The sequence below is a fragment of the Zonotrichia albicollis genome, chromosome 15, assembly GCF_047830755.1.
Source record: "Zonotrichia albicollis isolate bZonAlb1 chromosome 15, bZonAlb1.hap1, whole genome shotgun sequence".
Taxonomy (NCBI): domain Eukaryota; kingdom Metazoa; phylum Chordata; class Aves; order Passeriformes; family Passerellidae; genus Zonotrichia; species Zonotrichia albicollis.
The window spans coordinates 14554504-14574728 of NC_133833.1; the positions used below are offsets into that span (position 1 = coordinate 14554504).

The following is a 20225-nucleotide window of genomic DNA, read 5'->3' on the forward strand; positions in this document are numbered from 1 at the left end:
GTGAAGGAAAATATTTATTTCTCTATCTCTGTTCCTGTAACATTCTGTGAAATGGTTAAAGAATAAGAAAGTTTTCCTTTAACAATTTTATGTTGTAATAGTGGTAATTATTTAGGTATGACTTGAAATGGCATTTAAGGCTTGCAGAGGTACCACAGCACATTAACTTAAAGAATAATTCCATGAATGTGCTCCTTCAGACAGCTGATACCATGTCTGATTTCACAAACCCAAGTCAAATAGTTACAAGTGAGATTTAGAAGCAAGGATAACTACTATTTTATGAGTTTGTTTCTGTTTAGAACTTGGGAAAAATCTAAAAGCTGTGACCAAAAACACTGTTTCCTTTAAAAAGCAATAGAATTATCATAAACTATCTTCAGAAGAAATGCCAGAGCAGCTGCCTAAAAATGTGATGCTTACAGATCAGATGCAGTGATACCAGTGGAAATACTGGAAATAACTTTGTGTCCTACATAGCACTGCTGCTATGTACGATGGAGGGTAAATTTAATTCTGAAAGACTCAGGTATGACACACTGGTTTATTTTTTTACTTGCTTCTAATTTGAGAATTTGTTTCTAAATTCAAAAGTAGCTGATAAAAATTCCAAGTTCATTTACCTGGCTGTTTGTCAGGGAGAGTGGACTGAGCTGGGGTGGCACACTGGTGAGTGCACTCACATTGTCCCTGTCACAAAACACCGTTCTTGGTGGCTGAATCTTTCTTACTTCAATGTACACACAACTGAATGTGAGTGGGCTGCAACTTAAGTGAGAGATAATAAAAATACCCAATATATCACAATCAAGCAATACTGCAAAGACTGAGGCTGTTAGTCTCTTATGTTCTAGATGGTGTCTGATATATTTAGCACCCAATTCCTGAGCAGACATTGCTGCTTCTCTTGCAGGGTAGTGGCAGAGAATGACTTTTTGCACAGTCTCCTAAGCAAAATCACTGCATCAAAAGGAGACAGTGGTGGACAAGGTAAAGTATATTTTTATTATTTTCTTTTAAGTAAGTCAATATTTTTGTGAAACTTCATATTATGTTGGAGCTGTAGTACCACCATGTAGGTAGGTCAGCTTTGAAGCTGGAATTGAGGAACCATGAGTTTGTTAAAGAATCTTAGGGGCTATTTAAATTAGTAGTGATAATTTTGCATTATAGAGCTCTTACTTTCACCTACAGGAGGTGGGAAAGCAAATTCTTATGTGTGTTTTTGTGGGTAGAAGAGGCAATCATCTGAAGACAGATTTAATTTTTTTCCTACAAAAAATGTAAATTTTTTTTCTTGTTTTTTTTTGCACTTCATAGGTCTGTGGGTAACAGTGAAAATGCTGGTTGGAGATGTGATTCAGACTAGAAAGGATTACCCACACCTTGTAGACAGAACCACGGTTGTTGCTCGAAAGCTGGGATTCCCTGAAATAATTATGCCAGGTAGGAGGTGCTTTGTTCTCTGATAGGAAGGGATTTCTTCTCATTCCCTATGTTAATGATCATCAGCTGCTGCCTTAATGATTTTTGTAATGGCTACCTCAGAGGATCTTTAGAATTCACTCATGGTTTTGTTCCCATATTATTTCACTATTATATAAAATAGTGAGCTCCTTGGGAAGTAGTTCCTAGTACTTAAACAGGAAAAACAAAATCCAGACAATGAGGGATAAACCTATCTCCTTGTACATAACTTGTAGATTATGGTGGATGTCACTTGAATTTCAAATGAACCTTGTTTGTATTGAAAGTTATTTCTGTCCTTTAATAACAACAAACAAAATAATGTGAAATATCTTGATTTCATTTGTATGTATGACAAGATATTTTCCAGTCCAAATCACTCACTGTCTGCTGGGCTCCTTTTTAAAAAACAAACTATAAAAACCTCCCTCATCCCAACTCGAGTAAAATCATGGTCCTTTTAAAAGTCATATGAATTCATTCAGAGGAGAGAATTAAAATATGAAGCTCCCTCCAGAGAGAGCTGGATATTTAAGGGAAATTACTGATGGGAATTATAAGATAAACCTTCTTTCTCCTCTGACTGCTGAAGAGTAGCATATAGAATCAGCCAAACCAAACTAAAGTGATTGCCAATGTGCTGTAATAATATAATAATGCAAAGAATATGTAAATAAAATAAATGTAACCAAAAGCAAAGTGAAGCGTGGGCAGATCTTGTTGCTGTCTGCTGCTAAAGAATTCTAAGTTTCCAAATATTTCATAGGTAATTCCCTGACTGAACATTTCAGTAGTTTGGAAAAGCCTGAGCCCATTTCAGATTTTAGAGATTGTTCTAGATAGGCAATTGTGGTTTAGTTTTAAAGTTTGCCGCCTCACCAGCAGGTGTCGGGGCAGGACGAGAATTGCATCGAGTCACTCCGAGCTCCCATTTGCTTCTCCTCACATCCTAGTTTTGCCTTAGTGAAGATAAAGAACTGAAAAATTAAGTTCAGATGGAAAATAATAAAATTTTTATCTGTTTCACAGCTAACAGTGAGGTACTCGTGCAGTTCAGCTGATCCTATGCTCTCAGAGCATTTTAATTGCTTTTTAACCTTTCAATTTCTCTCTTAGGAGACATAAGAAATGACATATATATTACATTGCTGTATGGAGATTTTGATAAATACAATAAAACAACTCAGAGAAATGTGGAAGTGATAATGTGTGTCTGTGATGAAGAAGGAAAAGTGTTGCCAGTAAGTTTTCCTTTTTTTTCTGCAATGAGGGGCATAGAAACATGAGCTGAAATTTTGATGTAAGGCTTAACTTACACATTTAATAAAACACCACTATTCAAAAACTCAATTTCCTTGTGTCATCCTCTGACATCTTGTGACAAATAAGATTTATGATTTTTAAAAAATTAAAATCTATTAAAGCCCTATAAAACTCTTGCATAAAAATGTAACAAGGAATAACATTGAATGACCTATTTTAGCTGTGCCAAGGAACAAGTGCTGATTCTGACAATTACTGCATTCTTACTCTAGGGTTTTTCTTGAGGAAATTCCCAGAGGAATGCAATTTGCACACTGAAATGTTAGAAGTACCATTTCTGCTACATAACAAATGCTTGATTTTTGCCAGGAAGTCTGTGTCACTGCCACTGAATTAAGTACATGGCAAAGAATGAAATTAGTGACAACAATTACATATGCATCATAAATATTTACAGTGTCTTTTTCCTTGTCTGTTCCCATTTTGAAGATCCTTTGTCTTTTCCTTAGGGTTTATCACCAGCTTGGTATTCAGGGGGATTTTTGACCTGTCATTTTCTGAGCCTTATAGTGTTGGGATCACGAGGGTGAAATCATAAAGACATTCTTGAGATAAAATAAAGATGAAATAGAACACTGTGGTTCATGACTTGTTTATGAACTGCAGCTAACTGCTTAAAATGTAAGTTGAAAGCTTGAGTAAAGAAAATTCTAATCCCACATAATGTTTAAGGTCCACACAACAAAACACTGATTACAAAACACTGCCTGTACCCATGACAGCACCTGACCATGACTTGCATGCACAGAAGTTAACTCTATTCTGTGTTCTGTCTAATCACATATAAACAAAAATATTCCTTAGAGAAATAAACCTATTACCATGCATTAAATCCTGCATTCCAATATTATGCATGCTCATTTCTGCAGATACCGAATTTCTGCAAGTCTTAGGAGAAAGTGAATTTGTCTTGTTGTCTTTGAGATGAAATGCCATGAAAGATGAAAATGCTTTCTGTGGGTAATATGCCTTAATGGATATATTTAAGCAACAATTTTGAGGAGGTAATTGAAATGCTGTTGAATACAAGAAATAGCAAAAGTGACTGGTTTTTCCTTTTAGCTTATAAAGATACCCCAAACCAACAGGCTTTCAAACCCATGAATTTATATTAATATTTCTCACAGCAGGAATATGTTTACTACACAGGAAAATGGTTGGTTCTGTTCAGGTATCAAACTAACTCCAGTTGCAGAGCTAGCCCTTGATTTACTGTTACAAGGAACAGGACTTTTGTTCCAAGAGAATGTCATGGAGGTGGCAAACAAGTAGGTGCATAAACCTTGAAAAATCTCTGCTCAGGCAGATGAGACAATGATTTCTGCAGTTAAATCCCTCTGACCGTACAAATAATCTTCAGGTACCATCTTCACACCCTTCTGGTCACAGGGGATCCTGGTGTTTGAAGCAGACTTTTAAGGTTCACTGGATTTTCAGCAAGATTATTGCACCTTTGCAGCAGTCAATGCAGCCTGGATTGGATTATTTGAATCTGTGCCTTCAGTAGAGAATTTAATGTTTGCTGCTTTCAGGGACTTTGGTTTCGTGTCTGGCAGGTACCAGGATCTTGGTTCCTCCCTGTCCAGCAGTAACTTTTACTCTTCATGTATAGCCCAGCTGCAGTTAGCCAGAGCAGACATGCAGGCCAAGTCTTCACAGACTCACTAAAGGAAACCACAAGTTTTGAAGCTGATCAAATCTTTCACTTGGCTCTGTCCTAGTTCAGATAGTTGTTAAAGAATGGGAAATTCTAACTGTTTATTTTTGGTGCCTCTACAACATCCAGTTTGGAAGTCATCTCTGGTGTGTGGCCTAGAGCTTCTGAAACTGTGCCGGTAGAAAGTATTTAAAAATAAATGGAGACATAAACAGAATAATGAAGCTAGATTTTTAATCTTTTTTCCTTTTGTATTTCTTCTACTAATTGAGATGACATGTTGGTTGCTTAAATTCATCAGATGGAGAAATCAAGTAAATGTTATGTTCTTCACACATCTCCTAGAGCCCACTGTGTGTGACCCCTGTAAAACGCAATTACATTGTACCCATAGATTATGGTAAATATTTATTTCTATTGTGTTCAGAGGCTTGGAAAATGCAGTGTCTTCACGTTAGTGCTTCCCCTCTGTTGGTGCTGCCATTATTATTTAACTTTGGATGATGCCATACCCAAATCAAACCCGCCGTGAGGGGAGCGCAGCCCATGAGGAGAGGCCACATCCCAGGGCAGGGTGGAACTCCCAGCTCGGGATTTTGAGGGGAAACTCTCTGGGGACTTTTTGGTTTTTTCAAGTTAATTACCTAAAACTACTCCAAATTGTACCCAAATGAGTGAGGCACTAAGCAGTGTTTGTTCCCTCCTTTTGTAAGAATGCTGTGTGCCTGGGAGCAGGGGACAAACCCGTGAGCGAGTACAGATCCGTTGTTTACTACCAGGTCAAGCAGCCACGATGGATGGAGACACTGAAGGTATGGCGTGGAAACTTCCCACTTTATTTTTTTCATTTCTTAATGCCTCACACAGAAAAGTTGCACAGCATCAGCTTCCTCCAAAAACAATCTTGTGCCTGACTACAGCTGAAGCATGAAGCCTTAGTCATACATCAGTTATTACAGATACATGGTCACTGAGGCTTGAAATTTGGCCTAGAAAGTGATGTGTAGGTTTTGTTCAGCAAAACAAATGAGATCATCTTAGATAACCTTATGTCCTCACAGGGATCATCAAAATTGAAATACTGCATTTGTTCTATTTTAGTGAAACAATGGAGATGAGGAGCTTCAACTAAAAACAAACAAGATCAAACCAAAACCCAAATGGAAAAACCAACCCCCTCTTCTGATTTCAAAAAGAAAAAACTGTCTTGCTTCTCTTTAGAGACACACTAATAATTACCTAATCAAGCTTCAATATCCATGATTGGAATATGCCCAGAAGCTGCCAGAAACAGTTCTTATAAACTATGACAGGCTTGCATGCTCTTTTAAAGACAAAATATCCATGTATGACAAGCTTGTAATTATTACCTTAACGTGTGTTACCTGCACTGGTAAAGAACCAGGAAGGAATGAAAGTATGATTTCAAACAGAAGCTTGTTTATTGTTTTGAAAACATTGACCCATTCTGTTTATTGCTTATTGTACTAGTTCATTTAAAAAATTATTACATAATTAAAATCCATAATTAAATCTTAATTATTCCATAATTAAATCAAGATCACTAACAGCAGATCCTGTTGAAAAGCATCATTAATATTAAGGAATTGTTCAGTAAGATTTGTGGAGGGAAATTGTGATTGCACACAAAGATGTTTAAGTCCTTAAATTTTTAGAACTAGGAACTTGATAATATGAAAAATTGTGCTTTCTCTTACACAGCTGGCCTTTTTTGTTGCATGTTTGACCTAAAGTATGCTTCTTTAAGAATAAAGAACTTGCAAGTTCCTGTGATTCTCTTCAAGGCTTTACACTAAATTTAATCACTAAAAGGTCATCAATTTATTTTGCTGGAATTTTCACACTATTTAATAAATTGGTTGTCAGTTTCTGTGTCTGAAATGTGGGAGTTGCATTACACAGAGGTGTTTCATTTTCTGTTGTTAAAAGGGTGACCAGTAGGACTGCACTGGGATTGTTTTCTAGCACCTGTGTGCATTAATTCTGGGTTCTGTTCTTCATTTCTTTGCTGGTGCCAGACTTTGAGCAAAGTCTAACAGATCATTGATATCAGCCCTCATTTCACTTCTGTGATCAGGCTCAACAGTTTGAAATGGCCTATGAAAGGCATTATGGAAACAGAAGTAGTGGGACTTATTTATTCTAAAATTGGAGCTCATTACATGTGAAACCACCCCCCATAACTGTCCTCACTGTTTTCTGATTTTACCAAAGGTAGCAGTCCCCATTGAGGACATGCAGAGGATCCATCTGCGCTTCACGTTCAGGCACAGGTCGACACAGGAGTGTAAGTAGGGAATTCTTACTTTAGTGAATTTTAGTTCATTGATGGGTAGTTAACCCAAAGTCTTTTGCTTTGCAGCTAAAGATAAGGGAGAGAAGAATTTTGCAATGGCCTACGTAAGGCTAATGAAGGAGGATGGCACAACTCTCCATGATGGCATCCATGACTTGTTAGTCCTAAAGGTATGGGCTCAGATCTCTCTCTCTCTCTCTCTCTTTTTCTCTTTCTCTCAACTGTTGCCTTTGACTGCATTGTGTATTTGCTTAGTGCTAGATTGATTTTATTATTCTATCAAAGCTGATACTGTGTTTTCCATCTGAACAAAATGAAAAGGTGTACCCTGTTCCATTGTCAGTAAATATTGCTCTGAATTTTAATGACAAAATCATATTAACCAAGCACAGTGAGAGATTATTTCTTTTTACTGGTATTTGTGCTTTTGGCCTTCTGTAGCATAGAGAAAGTTGTGCTGCAGCTCTGTACTTGGGTAGGTGCCATTCCTCTTGCTGGATATAGGAAGTGTTTGATCCACTTGCAATCTTTATCTCATGAATAATCTGGGAATGCAGTCTTAGGAAAATGCTTGTTTTAAACTGCTGTGTGGTTCCTCAGGTACAATATTGCAAGTTTCAGCAATTTGGTTTTGGTGTGAAGAAAAGCTTTAGTTGGCCCTAGCTGGAAACAGCATCTTTAACTTTGTGAAGGAAACAGGGAAGAGATGTTTTGACTTTTGTTTTATTCGCCCTCTTGGAGAATGGTGTCTAGCAGGAACTAAGAACCAGAAATCACTTCCAGTACAAAAGATACTTAAGTTATTTCTAAGCACCCTTCTCAGTAAACAAGTTTGCTGTATCATTAATACCAAGTCAGATGCATGCAACTAAATCAAGTTGCTTAGGCAAGCCAAAGAGATTAATGGCAGCATATAGTTATTTATCTTCTCTTCATTGAAACTATCATTTAAAATATTGAGACTAGAAGGAAAATTGTGGACTGTGTGGTTAATGTTTGTTGTGAAATTCCACCTAATTCATTTCTGCATCAGCTCAGTAATTTTTTTGAAGTGACAGCATGGATGAGAAATGCTAAATGGAGTTGACCTACTTTGTGGTTGTGAGAAACAGACAGATTTTCTGACATATGCTTGCCTATTCTAGTATTAAAAACAGTAATTGTAAGCTGTAAGTGTTTAAAGCAGTCATACACCTGGCCTTTCAGAATAAGTAATTTGAATACTGCTAAGATTAAACAGTCTTTAGGCATTGGATCCTTTTGAGAGACTTTTGGATCAAAACCTCATCTTTTTCCCATCATCTGTCTCACTGGTCCCAAAAGGAGGAAGTCAAGAGTTTATTTTGCTTCCAGAAATTTGGGAAGTAATTATTTGGCAAGCTTGATACAATCATCAATGTTGCTGCTGCTGTGTGTTTTGCTGTATAAAGATTTTGCTTCTTGTCTGTCTAGGTCTCTAACAGTCAATTCTTAGCCTTGCCTCTTTGATATGAAGTAGAAACTGCACCTCTGCAGTCACTGAACCAGATAAATCTGCAAAACTTGAAAATGTCTTCCTAGATCATGGTTTTTGCAGCTCCTTGTTCATTCACATTTGTAGACTAAAGGTCTGCAGTTGAGTAGTATCTTGTCACAGTGTTGTAGCTTTATATGACATCATCACCAGGGAAATTTTCTGGAGTTTTGTTAAAGAAACACTGTGTTCTTTAAACAGGGAGGGGCATAATTTCTATTGTCTTTGTCTAAAGCTTCTTTCCTGTCTGGGGAATCCTAACACAAGACCCAGAAAATGGGTGGGGTTGTGGCACAGAAGTTGGTAAAAGAGAGGAGGGGGAAATCTCTGTTGGCTCTCTGGTTTTGTACTGTTCATTCTGCTGAAAAACACATTCTATGTCATTTAGCCACTGCAGCATACTGTCTGATTTAAAATATAATCTTGACATGCCCTGATCTTTTATGTTCAAGGTCCAGGTATGAAGTTATAATGAGGATACCAAAATAATATTGCTATTCTTTCCTTACTCAGTCCTGCTTTCTGCTTTTAACTGGTGTGCAGAAAATATAATCATGTTATAATATAATCATAATCATGCACACAGACTTCAAGGTGATGCTCAGTATTCTCAGTATATGATGCAGTGTTCCACACCACTGGCATTTCCATGAGAGATTGGCTCTCTCTTTTACTCTGCATGGGGTGTCACCCCCCAAAGTCCCTTCCTGCCCCTCAGTTTTATTTACTTCTCTAGTATAAAACTACAAAATAAGCTTAATTTTAAATCTAGTGGTGTGAAATATGTAATGAATGGTGTGTTGTTTTTCAGGGGGACAGTAAAAAAATGGAGGATGCTGGTGCTTATTTGATGTTGCCTTCCACACGTCTGCACACAGAAAACAAGGGAGCAACCTTAGCCAGGAGCTCAAGCATTGTTGGGGGGCTTTCAGTCAGCTCAAGAGATTCATTTTACATCTCAACTCTTGTTTGTTCTACAAAGTTAACTCAGAATGGTATGTACCTTCTAAACAGCTGGGAGTTTAGAAAGAAAAGCTTTGCACAAATTGATAGATCAGATGTTAAATTTAATGTCTGTCCATTCATTTTCCATTAGTGGGCTTGCTGGGTCTCCTGAAGTGGCGCATGAAGCCAGAGCTGCTCCAGGAGAACCTGGAAAAGCTGAAGATTGTGGATGGAGAGGAAGTAGTGAAGGTAAATCCTTAAAACCTTATTTTAATTATAGCTATTCTTCAGGCCCCTTCAAGCATAATGCCTTTGTTAGTTTGCAAAGGGCATGAGCAAAGCTCTTCATTAGAGGAAGCAAGCAGGACAACACCTGGGCAGGATCCTTCCCAGGGCTGGCCAGCTTTCCTCTAACTTTTTAATTTCAGATCTCTGGTATTGCCTATTGTTAGGCTGGGAGATTTCCAGGATTATTACTAGGAGATGAAGATAGTAATGATAAAGTATTTTCCACAATCCCTGTTCATCTGTTTGCTTTTGTCTATCTGGAGAATCACAAACAATTCCTACTGCTTTCTTTGCAGTTCTTAATATTAATTTACATGTTGATATTAAATCCAAGAAGTGCTATGTGCCAAATAAAGCACTTTCTTAACTTAATGAGTATATCAATAAAAGTTGTTAGTATTTTGGAAAATAGCATATACTATTACCTGGGTGTCTTTAAGCATAAGCATTAGATGTCTCTGGAGAGAACGAATAAGAATTAAATAAAAACAAAAGGAAGAAAGAGGAGCGGATTTTTTTAACCAAAGCTTCCTGTCCCATGTCACTGAGATACTTTGATTTAGTGCAGAATTTGAATCAGACCACAGAAGTAGGAAAAGTCTTTTTAATCAACATGTATATTGAAAATAGCAACCACTAATCTGTGTCACTAAGGAACATAGTTTTAACAAGTTTTTGGTTTTTGTCATTTATGTAATATTTTTATCTTTTCCATAAGCTTTGAGCTAAGAATATATTATTGATTGCTTGTGTCTGAGGATGCAGGTTTTTAAAACTAAAGCTACTAGAGTCTAAACCCTTGGAAATGTTTTCTCAATTTAAGTGATGCTTCAGTAAAGGTAGTAAAATTCTAACTTGAGGGAAACCAGGTCTGGTACCAGAAAATTTTCCTGTGAGGTTTTCAAGTTGAATTGGTTATTGGTTTATCTTTTCATATTCTGTAGTTTCTCCAGGATACATTGGATGCCCTGTTTAACATCATGATGGAACATTCCCACAGTAATGAGTATGACATCCTTGTCTTTGATGCACTGGTAAGAATCAGCACCAACGAATTTATTTCTCTAAGAAAACCTTAGAATTTTGAACAAGCTATCAAGTTTTGCGGTTCAAAGAATTAGTCTTAAAGTCTCTTTAGAGCAGAGGAATATTACTCATTGACTGAAAAATCAAATTTCTTTAAAAACTTAAATAGAAAATGACCAGAAATATTTTCAAAAAGGGAATATTTAAGTTTGCAGTGTGACTCAATGTGTCTCTGTCTGTTCAGATCTATATCATAGGGCTCATTGCAGACCGTAAGTTTCAGCACTTTAACACTGTTTTGGAAGCATACATCCAGCAGCACTTTAGTGCAACCTTGGCATACAAGTAAGTTTGTTTTCTCTTCTTTCTCTTATTTCCTAAACCTCCACCATCACGTAAAAGAAGTAAATCTTGCTTGTGACTTTTCTGATGTAATTTATGGTGACTGTTGTTTGATGCTGCTGTTTGCTTATCTGCCTCTGAGATATATTTGATTATAAGTGGAATTAATGAACCCATAGCAAATGATCTGGGGTTAAATGATGCTATGGCATTTGTATTCTGTCACCTGGATTTTGCTGTGTCTGAGCATTTCACCTGTATCCTGTCAAATTTATCAAAAGATGCTTTGCTGTGAAGCCTCTCCATTTGTATCCCTGGCCCTAAGTAGAAATGCCTCAGGTGAGGACTTGAGGCTCTCCTTAGCCCCTTTACATAAGTTTCCATATTTTTGTTTCACATCAAGCAAACTCAAAGGAAAAAGAATTGTTTGGGAGCTGTCAAGTCTTCATAAGCATTTTAGCCTGATGTTGTGTCAGGAGGAGTTCAGTGCACTGAACTGGAATTTTGGTATTTGTTACTTGTCCTGCTGTGAAATGGAGTTTTAGTATTTGTTACATGATCATACCAATGGATGAACTTGTTGTGGATTTTTTATTTATTTATTGGTTTTCAACTTTTGGAGCTTCTACACAACACCCAGATGGGAAGACATGGACTCATAGAAAGGAGTAAAAAATTGTGCAGAAATGTTAAACACCAAAATTAATCCTGGATTTCTACTTTATTTAGAATAGGCTTTTGCAGAAGATGGTAGGATAAAATGAGTGAACTATGAAGGAAGGTAACATCTTCAGCTGGTGCACATCTCTGGGATGTGCTCTAAGAGGATGGATGTGGGTTTTTAATCTCCCTGATGTCTCATTCTGGCAGCTTAATGGGGTGGCAGATTGAAGCAGAACTTTAATTTGGAATATGAATAGTACATGGAAGACCCGAGCTGGAGGTTTGGAATAGCTGGGGCTATCTTCCAGTGTCTGTATTGAATTTCAGTTCTAACTCAACACTAAATGTCAAAAAAATCATGCACTAGACCATGAGTTTCCTAAAGCTGAAAGGCAGCAGTGCAAAATCAACCCTTTCTCACACCTCAGTAAAGCTGAAGTGGGCTCAGAAAGCTCAAGCACCAACGATGTGCTCTTCAATCCTCTCTCATTCCACCAGTATTAAGCACATGTAATTTAATGCTTTACAGTACTGTGAAAGAAGGAAAGGAAGGGTACAGAACCTCTCAGGACACCCTTATTTGCATAAAATCCTTCTAAGACTTACCTGGCTGGGAGTTTTGGGTGGCTTCATCAATGTGATAGAGGCAAAATAATAATGTTTATGATTTTTCCCCACATCATGTGTTTTCTTGCCATTATTGATTCAATCCACATCGTGGAAGACTTACTCTGATTCCAGAATCATTTATGAAGTAAACAAGTGTGTGTGGCCTAACCCCTAACGAGGAAGGAAAGGCTGTGTCCCAGATATATTACACCTATATTATGATATGGTTGGCTGGCCAAACTGTTACCTGTTTATTCAGTTCCTGTTGAGTCATCCTCTCTCCTGGATTTTAGAGCTCTGTGAGGGCTTAACATGCACTACCCCCACATACAAGTTGAATCAATATTGTTCCAACTCAGAGAAGCTGTAAAAGGGAGCAAATGAAAACACACAATGGATGTGATGCCCAGGAGGCTGAGAGGCTGAAAGCATTTTGGTTCTGAATTGTGAGTTAGGCTGGGGATGTGTATTAGTTACACAGAGAGCTGGTTGTTGGCTTGGTTTGCTTAGGGCAGGGGACAGCAGATTTCCATTTTTGTAGAGACATAGGAAAAAAACCCAACCACTCTTATGTTAGTTCTTATGGCTGCATTAAGATCAAAACTGCAACATTAGTATTGCTTTAATCACTTAAAATGATTCTATAACTACAAATTAAGGGACTTAGTTTAAGATGGAGTTCTGCTCTTTTGTAGCCAGCTGTGTCTTTAGCAAAAAGTTGCTTTTAGATACAGAGTAAGGAAGTGTTTAAATAAAATAAATAATTTAAGCAGATGTTCTTGTGTACTGCTTTATTTACATGTAATATTTACATGCTGTTAATTAGGGCATGCAGTGGTGCTTAATCCCTGCTCAGTGGAGGTAGGCAGAAGGAATATTTTGTGATACCTTGTGCATGTGTATTACAAACTGCTGGAAAGGTGCTTCCAGAATTGTGTAAAGTCATGCTGCTCTTCTGGGATTTCAGATTTCTCTCTTGCTTGTGCAGCTAAGAATTTGTTCCTCATTTGTTTATACTGACAGAATTTGTGCAACATAAATCCAGAAATACACACAGTCTGTTTTCTTGTATGTGCTTGACCAAGCACAAACATATATTTAGAGTTGCCAAAGAAGGTAATTAAAAATAGTAATGAAAATGATTTTTAAATTTTTTTTAAACTTCAGGAAATTAATGAGTGTACTGAAGACCTACTTGGATACTTCCAGCCGAGGGGAACAATGTGAACCCATCCTCAGAACTCTGAAAGCACTGGAATATGTCTTCAAGTTCATTGTTAGATCAAGGATGTTATTTTCCCAGTAAGTACTCAGATATTGCCATTTAATTACCTGTATAATATCCTACATATGAGACCTGAGAAATAGAAAAACTTGGTTCTAGAACAGAGCTGATTTTTATTTTTACAAATAAAACTGGAAACTGCTTCAAAATACAGATAATGCTGATATGTTTTGTAGAGGGAATATTCAAAAATCTGCTTTCTGATTCTCAGTAAGTTCCAGAGATGTATTTAGTAATAGCAGCAGGTTTCAAAGGGTGATTATTCTTTGTGTCAGGTGGCTTGGCCTAAGACCAGTGCATGGCCAAACACCTCAACAGATGGCTGGAGGCTGGAGGCTTGTCCTTGAGAACACTGTGTTCAGCCCCTCAGACTGTGCACTGAGCAGTGTCATTGCAGCAGCCATGGCCACTCTGAATTTAGAGTTTTGGGCCTCCTCTTGAGGAATTTACAGGGAGGACTCCATGGATGTGTGCAGCTCAGGCAAACTGAGGTGTAGTATTTACAAGGGGTGTTCAGGTTTAGGGGAAAGGAGGAGAGTGGAGGAGAGTGGAGGAAATGTAGAGTGTAAGGAGAAAAATTACACACTGATAACTGTACTCTCCTCACATACCACAGACCCTCGATTGCTTTCTGCTTCACCTTTCTCCATTTATTCTGGGCTGCTTTGCCCCTCCAGCTGGTTCTGATTTCCCTTTGCTCTGTGGCTGAAGGATGGCAGGGGCAGAGGTCAGGCAGGGCAGACTCAGACCTGCAGGGAGAGTTGGGTGTTGTGTTTGTGGCTGCCAGTCACCAGAACAGGAAGGTTCTGTTCTAGCTGTCTTATCCTCAGTGGCTGCTCTAATACAATTTTGCTCTGATATTCTGCTGTCCCTTAAAAAAAAAAAATCCATGGCAATTTATAGTTTTTTAAAATTAAGTTTACTCACTGGATTATGATGGTTTGGTTGAAGTACCAGATTCAGAGGGAATTTGCTGCTGTGGATAGTACCTTAGAAATATTATTGTCTCTAGGAACTTGCTAATTATAGATGAATACAGGTAAGCAAGGTGTAAAGCTGTTTAAAGAAGGAGATGGTGATCAGGAGAACAGAATACAACTTTATCTTATATTTTTGTCATGGGTATCATGGCAGAAGGGCATATTAGAGTTTTGGAGTAGGAAGCATTGTGTAGAGGATTATGGAAAATTTCTTTTTTGGATGAAGGTCAAAAGCAGAACGGGTTTGTCTCAGGGAGAACTTTAGTCCTCATTTTAATCCCTCATGTTATCTTGCAGCTCATAGTGTTCATTGGACAGTCTGTCATAAAGTAGGTTATTGCAATGCATTGCACATTCAGGTGATCAACTACACATTATCTACTCCTACTTAACTAGAGGTCTGGAACTCTAAATTCACTGGACAATTATTATTATTGTAGGCAGTCTTACATTTCAAATTGAAAAGAACATCAAATGACACTGCAATGCTTAACTTTAAAAAGAGATTTTTCTCTTCTGATGGAGCAGAAGAGGCAACACTCAGCTCACAGTATTCTACTCCCATTTCAGGATTCTCTTGTCATCTTGGCTTTTTCCTTAGCTTGTTTTTCTTTAACTCTTGACAGCTGTTTCACATAACTAATTTCACATGTCACCAGTGTTTTTACTTTTTATGTAGGCAGTGTTTAGTGCTAAGAGCCAGTATGAACAATACAGGAGAGATAATCTGAGGGATTCAATCTTGAGAGCAGGGAATGGAGAAATAATGGAGTGAGCTCAATTTAAATGCACTTTTAAACTTTTAAGTGTCAAGTAGAGACTTTTTCTCAAAAAGCAGACTGGTTAATGGGGCCAGTAAAAATAGCTCTTGGAAAAAGTGGCAACAGCAGCAGAAGACAGAAATTGTCATAATTTGTGAAAAATATTGTGGAGTAGCTCAGTTGTAGTGGGGGGAAAAAAAACAAAACTTTTTTTTTGCATATAAGTTACTTTGAAAATAAAATGATTTATATAAGCTGCAATCTGGGAGGTGTCATGGTTCAGAGGCTTTTAAAACAATTGAAAATGTTTATTGTAGTTTTCAAACTGAAGAATTCCCACATGATACAGTGAATAGCAGCTATAACCCATTGGGGAAATATCTATGTACACAATATGGGATCAGCTTCTGAAATATATATTTAATGTTAAATCTGTTGCATTTGGGAGAATGAAACCTGAAAGGATAACCTAATGCATCTCTCAACAGGTTATATGAAGGCAAAGAACAAACAGAATTTGAAGAATCAATGAGGAGACTCTTTGAATCCATCAACAACCTGATGAAAAGCCAGCATAAAACTGCCATTTTGTTGCAGGTTGGTGTGTTCTTGCAAACCAGTTGGATTTGGTTTTTTATATGGTTTTTGTACATGGGCTTTTTATTTTTCTTCTTTTTAAATCAAGGAAAAGACACTCAGGAAATGTATCCAATATATCTTTTTGTAATTTGCCTCTGTTGGAAGAACAGGTTATCTGATAAATTGGAGCCTAGTTTGAAAAGGTCAGGACAAGATACATTTACAGAAATTCTGTGAATGTAGGCAAGGAAAGAACCAAGGCACAGATGTTGGAATATTTCAAGCAATCTAATGACTTGAAGCCTCCTGGGACCTGAATGTTTAATTCTTGAGTTTCTCCAGATCATGCTAAACAGGGATTTCACCATCTTAGCTGGCAAAATGAATTTTATTGTCTCAATATTTGGGAGTTACATTGCTAAAAAAGGATTTTTTTTTGCCATTCATGCCAATCTCAGTTATTCCAACACTTCAGAATCTATTTATTTTAAAGAAAATGAGAAAAAAAGAGGAACTATTAACGTCACTAATATCAAATAATTTGCAGCTCTATATTAAGATGAAAAACTATCAAGATTTCATGTAAAATGTAGAAGATTTATTAGACAGCTGCAATATTGATGCTTCATACATTCTTTATTAAAAACTCATTGCATGCATTTGGCTTGAATTTTCCTCTGGTTTTGTGTTTTGATTCCTTTTGATATGACTTGGATTAGAAGTGGAAACCCATGAAAAAGCCTGTGTTGAATAAAAGCTCAGGTGGCTGATGATGAGAGGTGGTGAGATTTGTTCAGCTGACACTTTGCACGGAGTGTTTAATGTGCAACTGCAAAAGAGCTGAGAAAGTAAATACCAAGTTAATTATATAATGCCATGGTTACAGTAATATTCTAAATGCATTGAAAAATCAATCAGATACTCTGTTACTTGATAATTCTGTAGAGGCCTTCCTGGGAATAGTTTATACATTTGAATACTGCATCAGAAGCATCTTCTGAAGGAAAAAAAAGCATCTTTAAAGCAATACTGAAAGTGTTTATATAATAATGTTTGCTCTTATGGTACTTGTACTAATAAATCTTGGAGGATTTGGTGCTCTCTGGGGAGAGTGTGGCACATCCCTGCATTCTGCCCTGCCTGATCTCAGAGGGGCTGTGTGGGATTGTCCAGCTGGGTCTCCCCTGATGAGCAGGACACTTTCCTCTTGAGAGTGACAAGAAAGGCCCACAGAAAGCTTCTTATCAATGTCTGGGCGTGCAAGGGGCAGTGGGGCCCCTGAAAGGCTGCTGGGAGTGTTTCAGAGCAGGTTGTAGTGCCAGTGGCAGCACAGCATGGCGTGGACTGAGGAGTGTGACTGTGCCTACCCTCATTGCCCTCTTTCCATGTTTAATGCCAGCTCCAGTGTGGTACCTGATTGGCAAACATTCATGGCATCTTGGTTGGTGTTCTCAGAAACACCAGAACCTTAAAAACAGAGCTGAGCCTCTCTGAGGACGACTAAAGGAAAGAAATCTACCCTAATTTTAAAGAGCACATTAGTGTGTTTAATGAACAGACTAGTTGTTGAACAGTTCTGCTTTGATCAATGCCATACTGAAAATCAACATTTTTGATTTCTAATGACTGCCATCAGTTGTACAAAATGGGCCCTATTTATTCATAACCTGGAGCACTGGTGGGCTTTTGGGTCTCTAAATCTGCATAAGGTACTGCAATTTTTCTTTTTAGTTGGAACCTTTCATGGCAGATGTGAAATACTGGTTTACAGCATAACTTTGCTCTTGTTCCAAATACTAATGACTCATATAGCTGTGTCTCTGAGAGAAGCCTACAAAGAGATTGCTTTACATACAGTAAATAAAAACTACTGTATCAATGTTACAAAACTCTGATAGGGGAGGCATGGAATGAGCAGTGTCCAGCTGCTCAGTAGTTTAGCGCTGGCTGCTGGAAATAAGTTTAATGGGGGCAAAAAATATAAAATTAACACTCCCACTTGAGCATGAACTCCATAAGCAGCCCCAGCTTTCACAGGGAACAGTAATTCTGTGCCTGCTTGGAGGAGACTTCAGTGCTGACACTGGAGACTCCTGCTCTGGTAGATGGATGCAGGCCAGAAAATGGAGATAATTTCTGCTGAGAGGGAGGAGAAAGTAGTAGAGAGAAATCCATAAATCTGTCTCTGCCGAAATCCAGCACTGATTTCCCTTGGGGAATTTGAGATGACAGTGATGGATGTTGTAGTAGTACAAATTAACTTTGCAGAGTAAGGGACAGGTGGTTATTCAGTGATTCTACAGACACACGGGACTCCATGGAAGTTACAGTTTGTGTACCCAGAGAGGGAAGTTCAGAGAGTCTGTTGGAAAAATACAGGAACAATCAGAATACTAAAACTGGCTTAAATCTGTCACACTTGGAATTATCATTGATAACTGGAACATAGATTGGTAGGATCAATTGAATGTGTTCGAGTAGATTATGGTCTGAAGATATCAGAGAAGAAAGTTTTAGGAGCCCTGAAGAAACTTAAATTGGGTTTTTCAGGATATTGAAACTTGAACTAGTATGCAGAGGCTTTGAATGGTAATTTTTAACTCTTATTTCATGCTTGTTTGTCCACATGCCTATCAGGTTTAACTGTAGATGATTTAAAGAATTATTTTGAAACCTGAAGTTGCTTGGTCCCTACTATTTTTTTTTAAATTTGGAATTCAGTATTTTAGCCAGTAGTAATTTCCCAGTTGTTTTTACTGATAGAATCACACTCAGAATTGCATGGAAAATTAATTCACTCAGGAAAGGATTTTTTTTAAAATAATGTGTTATATGGAACAGCCTCATCTGTGCCAGAAGCACTTTATTGTTTCAATTTAACTTTATCTACTGAGTGATATCTTACTTCCTGATCTGCTAAATGCTCTATACATTTACAAAAAGTAAAAAATCTCTTTTCAGTCCTTGTTCTAAAGCTGACTGAAGTGGATTAAGGCTTTGACTTAGTGTAGTGCCTGAGCTTTGGGAAGGGCAAATATCTGGTTCTGTTTTGAGTACTGCTTATATAAGCTTTGAACAGCTTAATTTATTGTTGGCAAACTGGAAATGTAAGTATTAATCCACGTTAGCCTTTTTAAAATAAACTTCTGGAGTTGGTCAAGTTAGCTTTTTTGTTTAAAGCTGCAGACAGAATGCTTCTCAGCTTCAGCATTGTATGAAGCAAATAAACTACAATTAGGATTATAATTTCAATATTCCTACTGTGCTGATGTTTAAGAGCAGCTGAGCTGCAGAGTGGCCTGGGTGCAGGTCCTGCCATGGTGCTTTGTCAGGCTGGCCCTTGGGGTGGAGGCTGTAGTGGTTTAACTTTGCCAGTACAAGAATCAAGGTGCAGATGGACCCTTAAAAGGATTCCTCCTTTTAAGAGTTTTTTCCCAGATTTTTATTGTAATTATTTAAAACAAATTATTAATAATTACACTGTCCTTACAGTGGTAGGTCTTTCTAGGCACTAGATGTAAACCTTTCTTTAATTTCTTTTGGCAGGGATGATGTTACAGCTTGGTTGCATTTATCAGTTCCTCTTCTGTAGCCATTACTGATGACTTTTGTGGATTTTAGAGAGTTTTTTTTTTTTTTTCATTAAGACTGTACTTCTTGGGGAGACAATCCTTGAAATCTGGAAACCTGGAAATCAGTCTCCAGAAACTGCAATGAGTTTGGTGAAGGAATAGGGGAGGTATCAGTACCTTCTATCCTTTGCCTGAGCACTCAGGGAAAAAAACCCCATCATTTTTAGTGAATGTGTTTTGTGTCTGTTTAAATCACCCTCTATTTATGGGGAATAAAATAGAATGAATGATTTTTTAAATTTCAGATTATATATTTCTTAGATTGTCCTACCATTGACTGCTGATTTGTAATCTGTGAGTGTGCCCTTTCATTGACCAGCTTGTGCTCTCAACCTTAATTTACAAATCAAGCCCCTGCTCCTTTCCCAACTGTTGTGTTCCCCAGCTGACACACCACGTTTGACCTACAGATGGTCCTGTCTGCTGCAAATGTCAGCTCTCCCCAGCCTGCTCCTAGGCACTGATTTGAGAAAACACAACTCCCTGTGCTGTGCGTGCTTTCAGAAACCTTAGATGGCATCTTCTCAAGGTCGCTGAAACATAGAAAAAGAGATTGTCTGTGGCATTGAAAAATATGAAAAATAATGGAATATGAAGCTGCTGCCTTTCTCTCATTCTTCCCTACACAATTTTGACCCACCCTACTGCTGCAGTAGATTCTAAGGACTTTATGCATCACAGTACATTTTTCTTATGAGAGAATAAGCCTAGAAAGGCACTGATAGTGATGCTTTGCTTGTGGTGCACAAAGGGGGATGGCACAGTAACTTCTTAGAGTTGCCTTGATGGCAAGTAAAATTAGATTAAGAAACAGAGCACCAATGATTTCTTCGAATGT

The 20225-nt window shown here is 37.7% G+C and overlaps 1 protein-coding gene across 1 annotated transcript in view; it reads left to right on the forward strand.

Moving 5' to 3' along the window:
• Nucleotides 1-20225, forward strand: part of DOCK2 (dedicator of cytokinesis 2) — a 160775-nt gene that overhangs the window by 18722 nt on the left and 121828 nt on the right. Inside the window, exons 12-23 of the mRNA XM_074552037.1 lie at nt 914-990; nt 1321-1446; nt 2584-2708; nt 5161-5259; nt 6683-6755; nt 6831-6934; nt 9089-9272; nt 9374-9471; nt 10455-10544; nt 10781-10881; nt 13318-13452; nt 15665-15773. Coding sequence (XP_074408138.1) covers nt 914-990; nt 1321-1446; nt 2584-2708; nt 5161-5259; nt 6683-6755; nt 6831-6934; nt 9089-9272; nt 9374-9471; nt 10455-10544; nt 10781-10881; nt 13318-13452; nt 15665-15773 — 1321 coding nt within the window. The remainder of the gene's footprint in view (nt 1-913; nt 991-1320; nt 1447-2583; nt 2709-5160; nt 5260-6682; nt 6756-6830; nt 6935-9088; nt 9273-9373; nt 9472-10454; nt 10545-10780; nt 10882-13317; nt 13453-15664; nt 15774-20225) is intronic.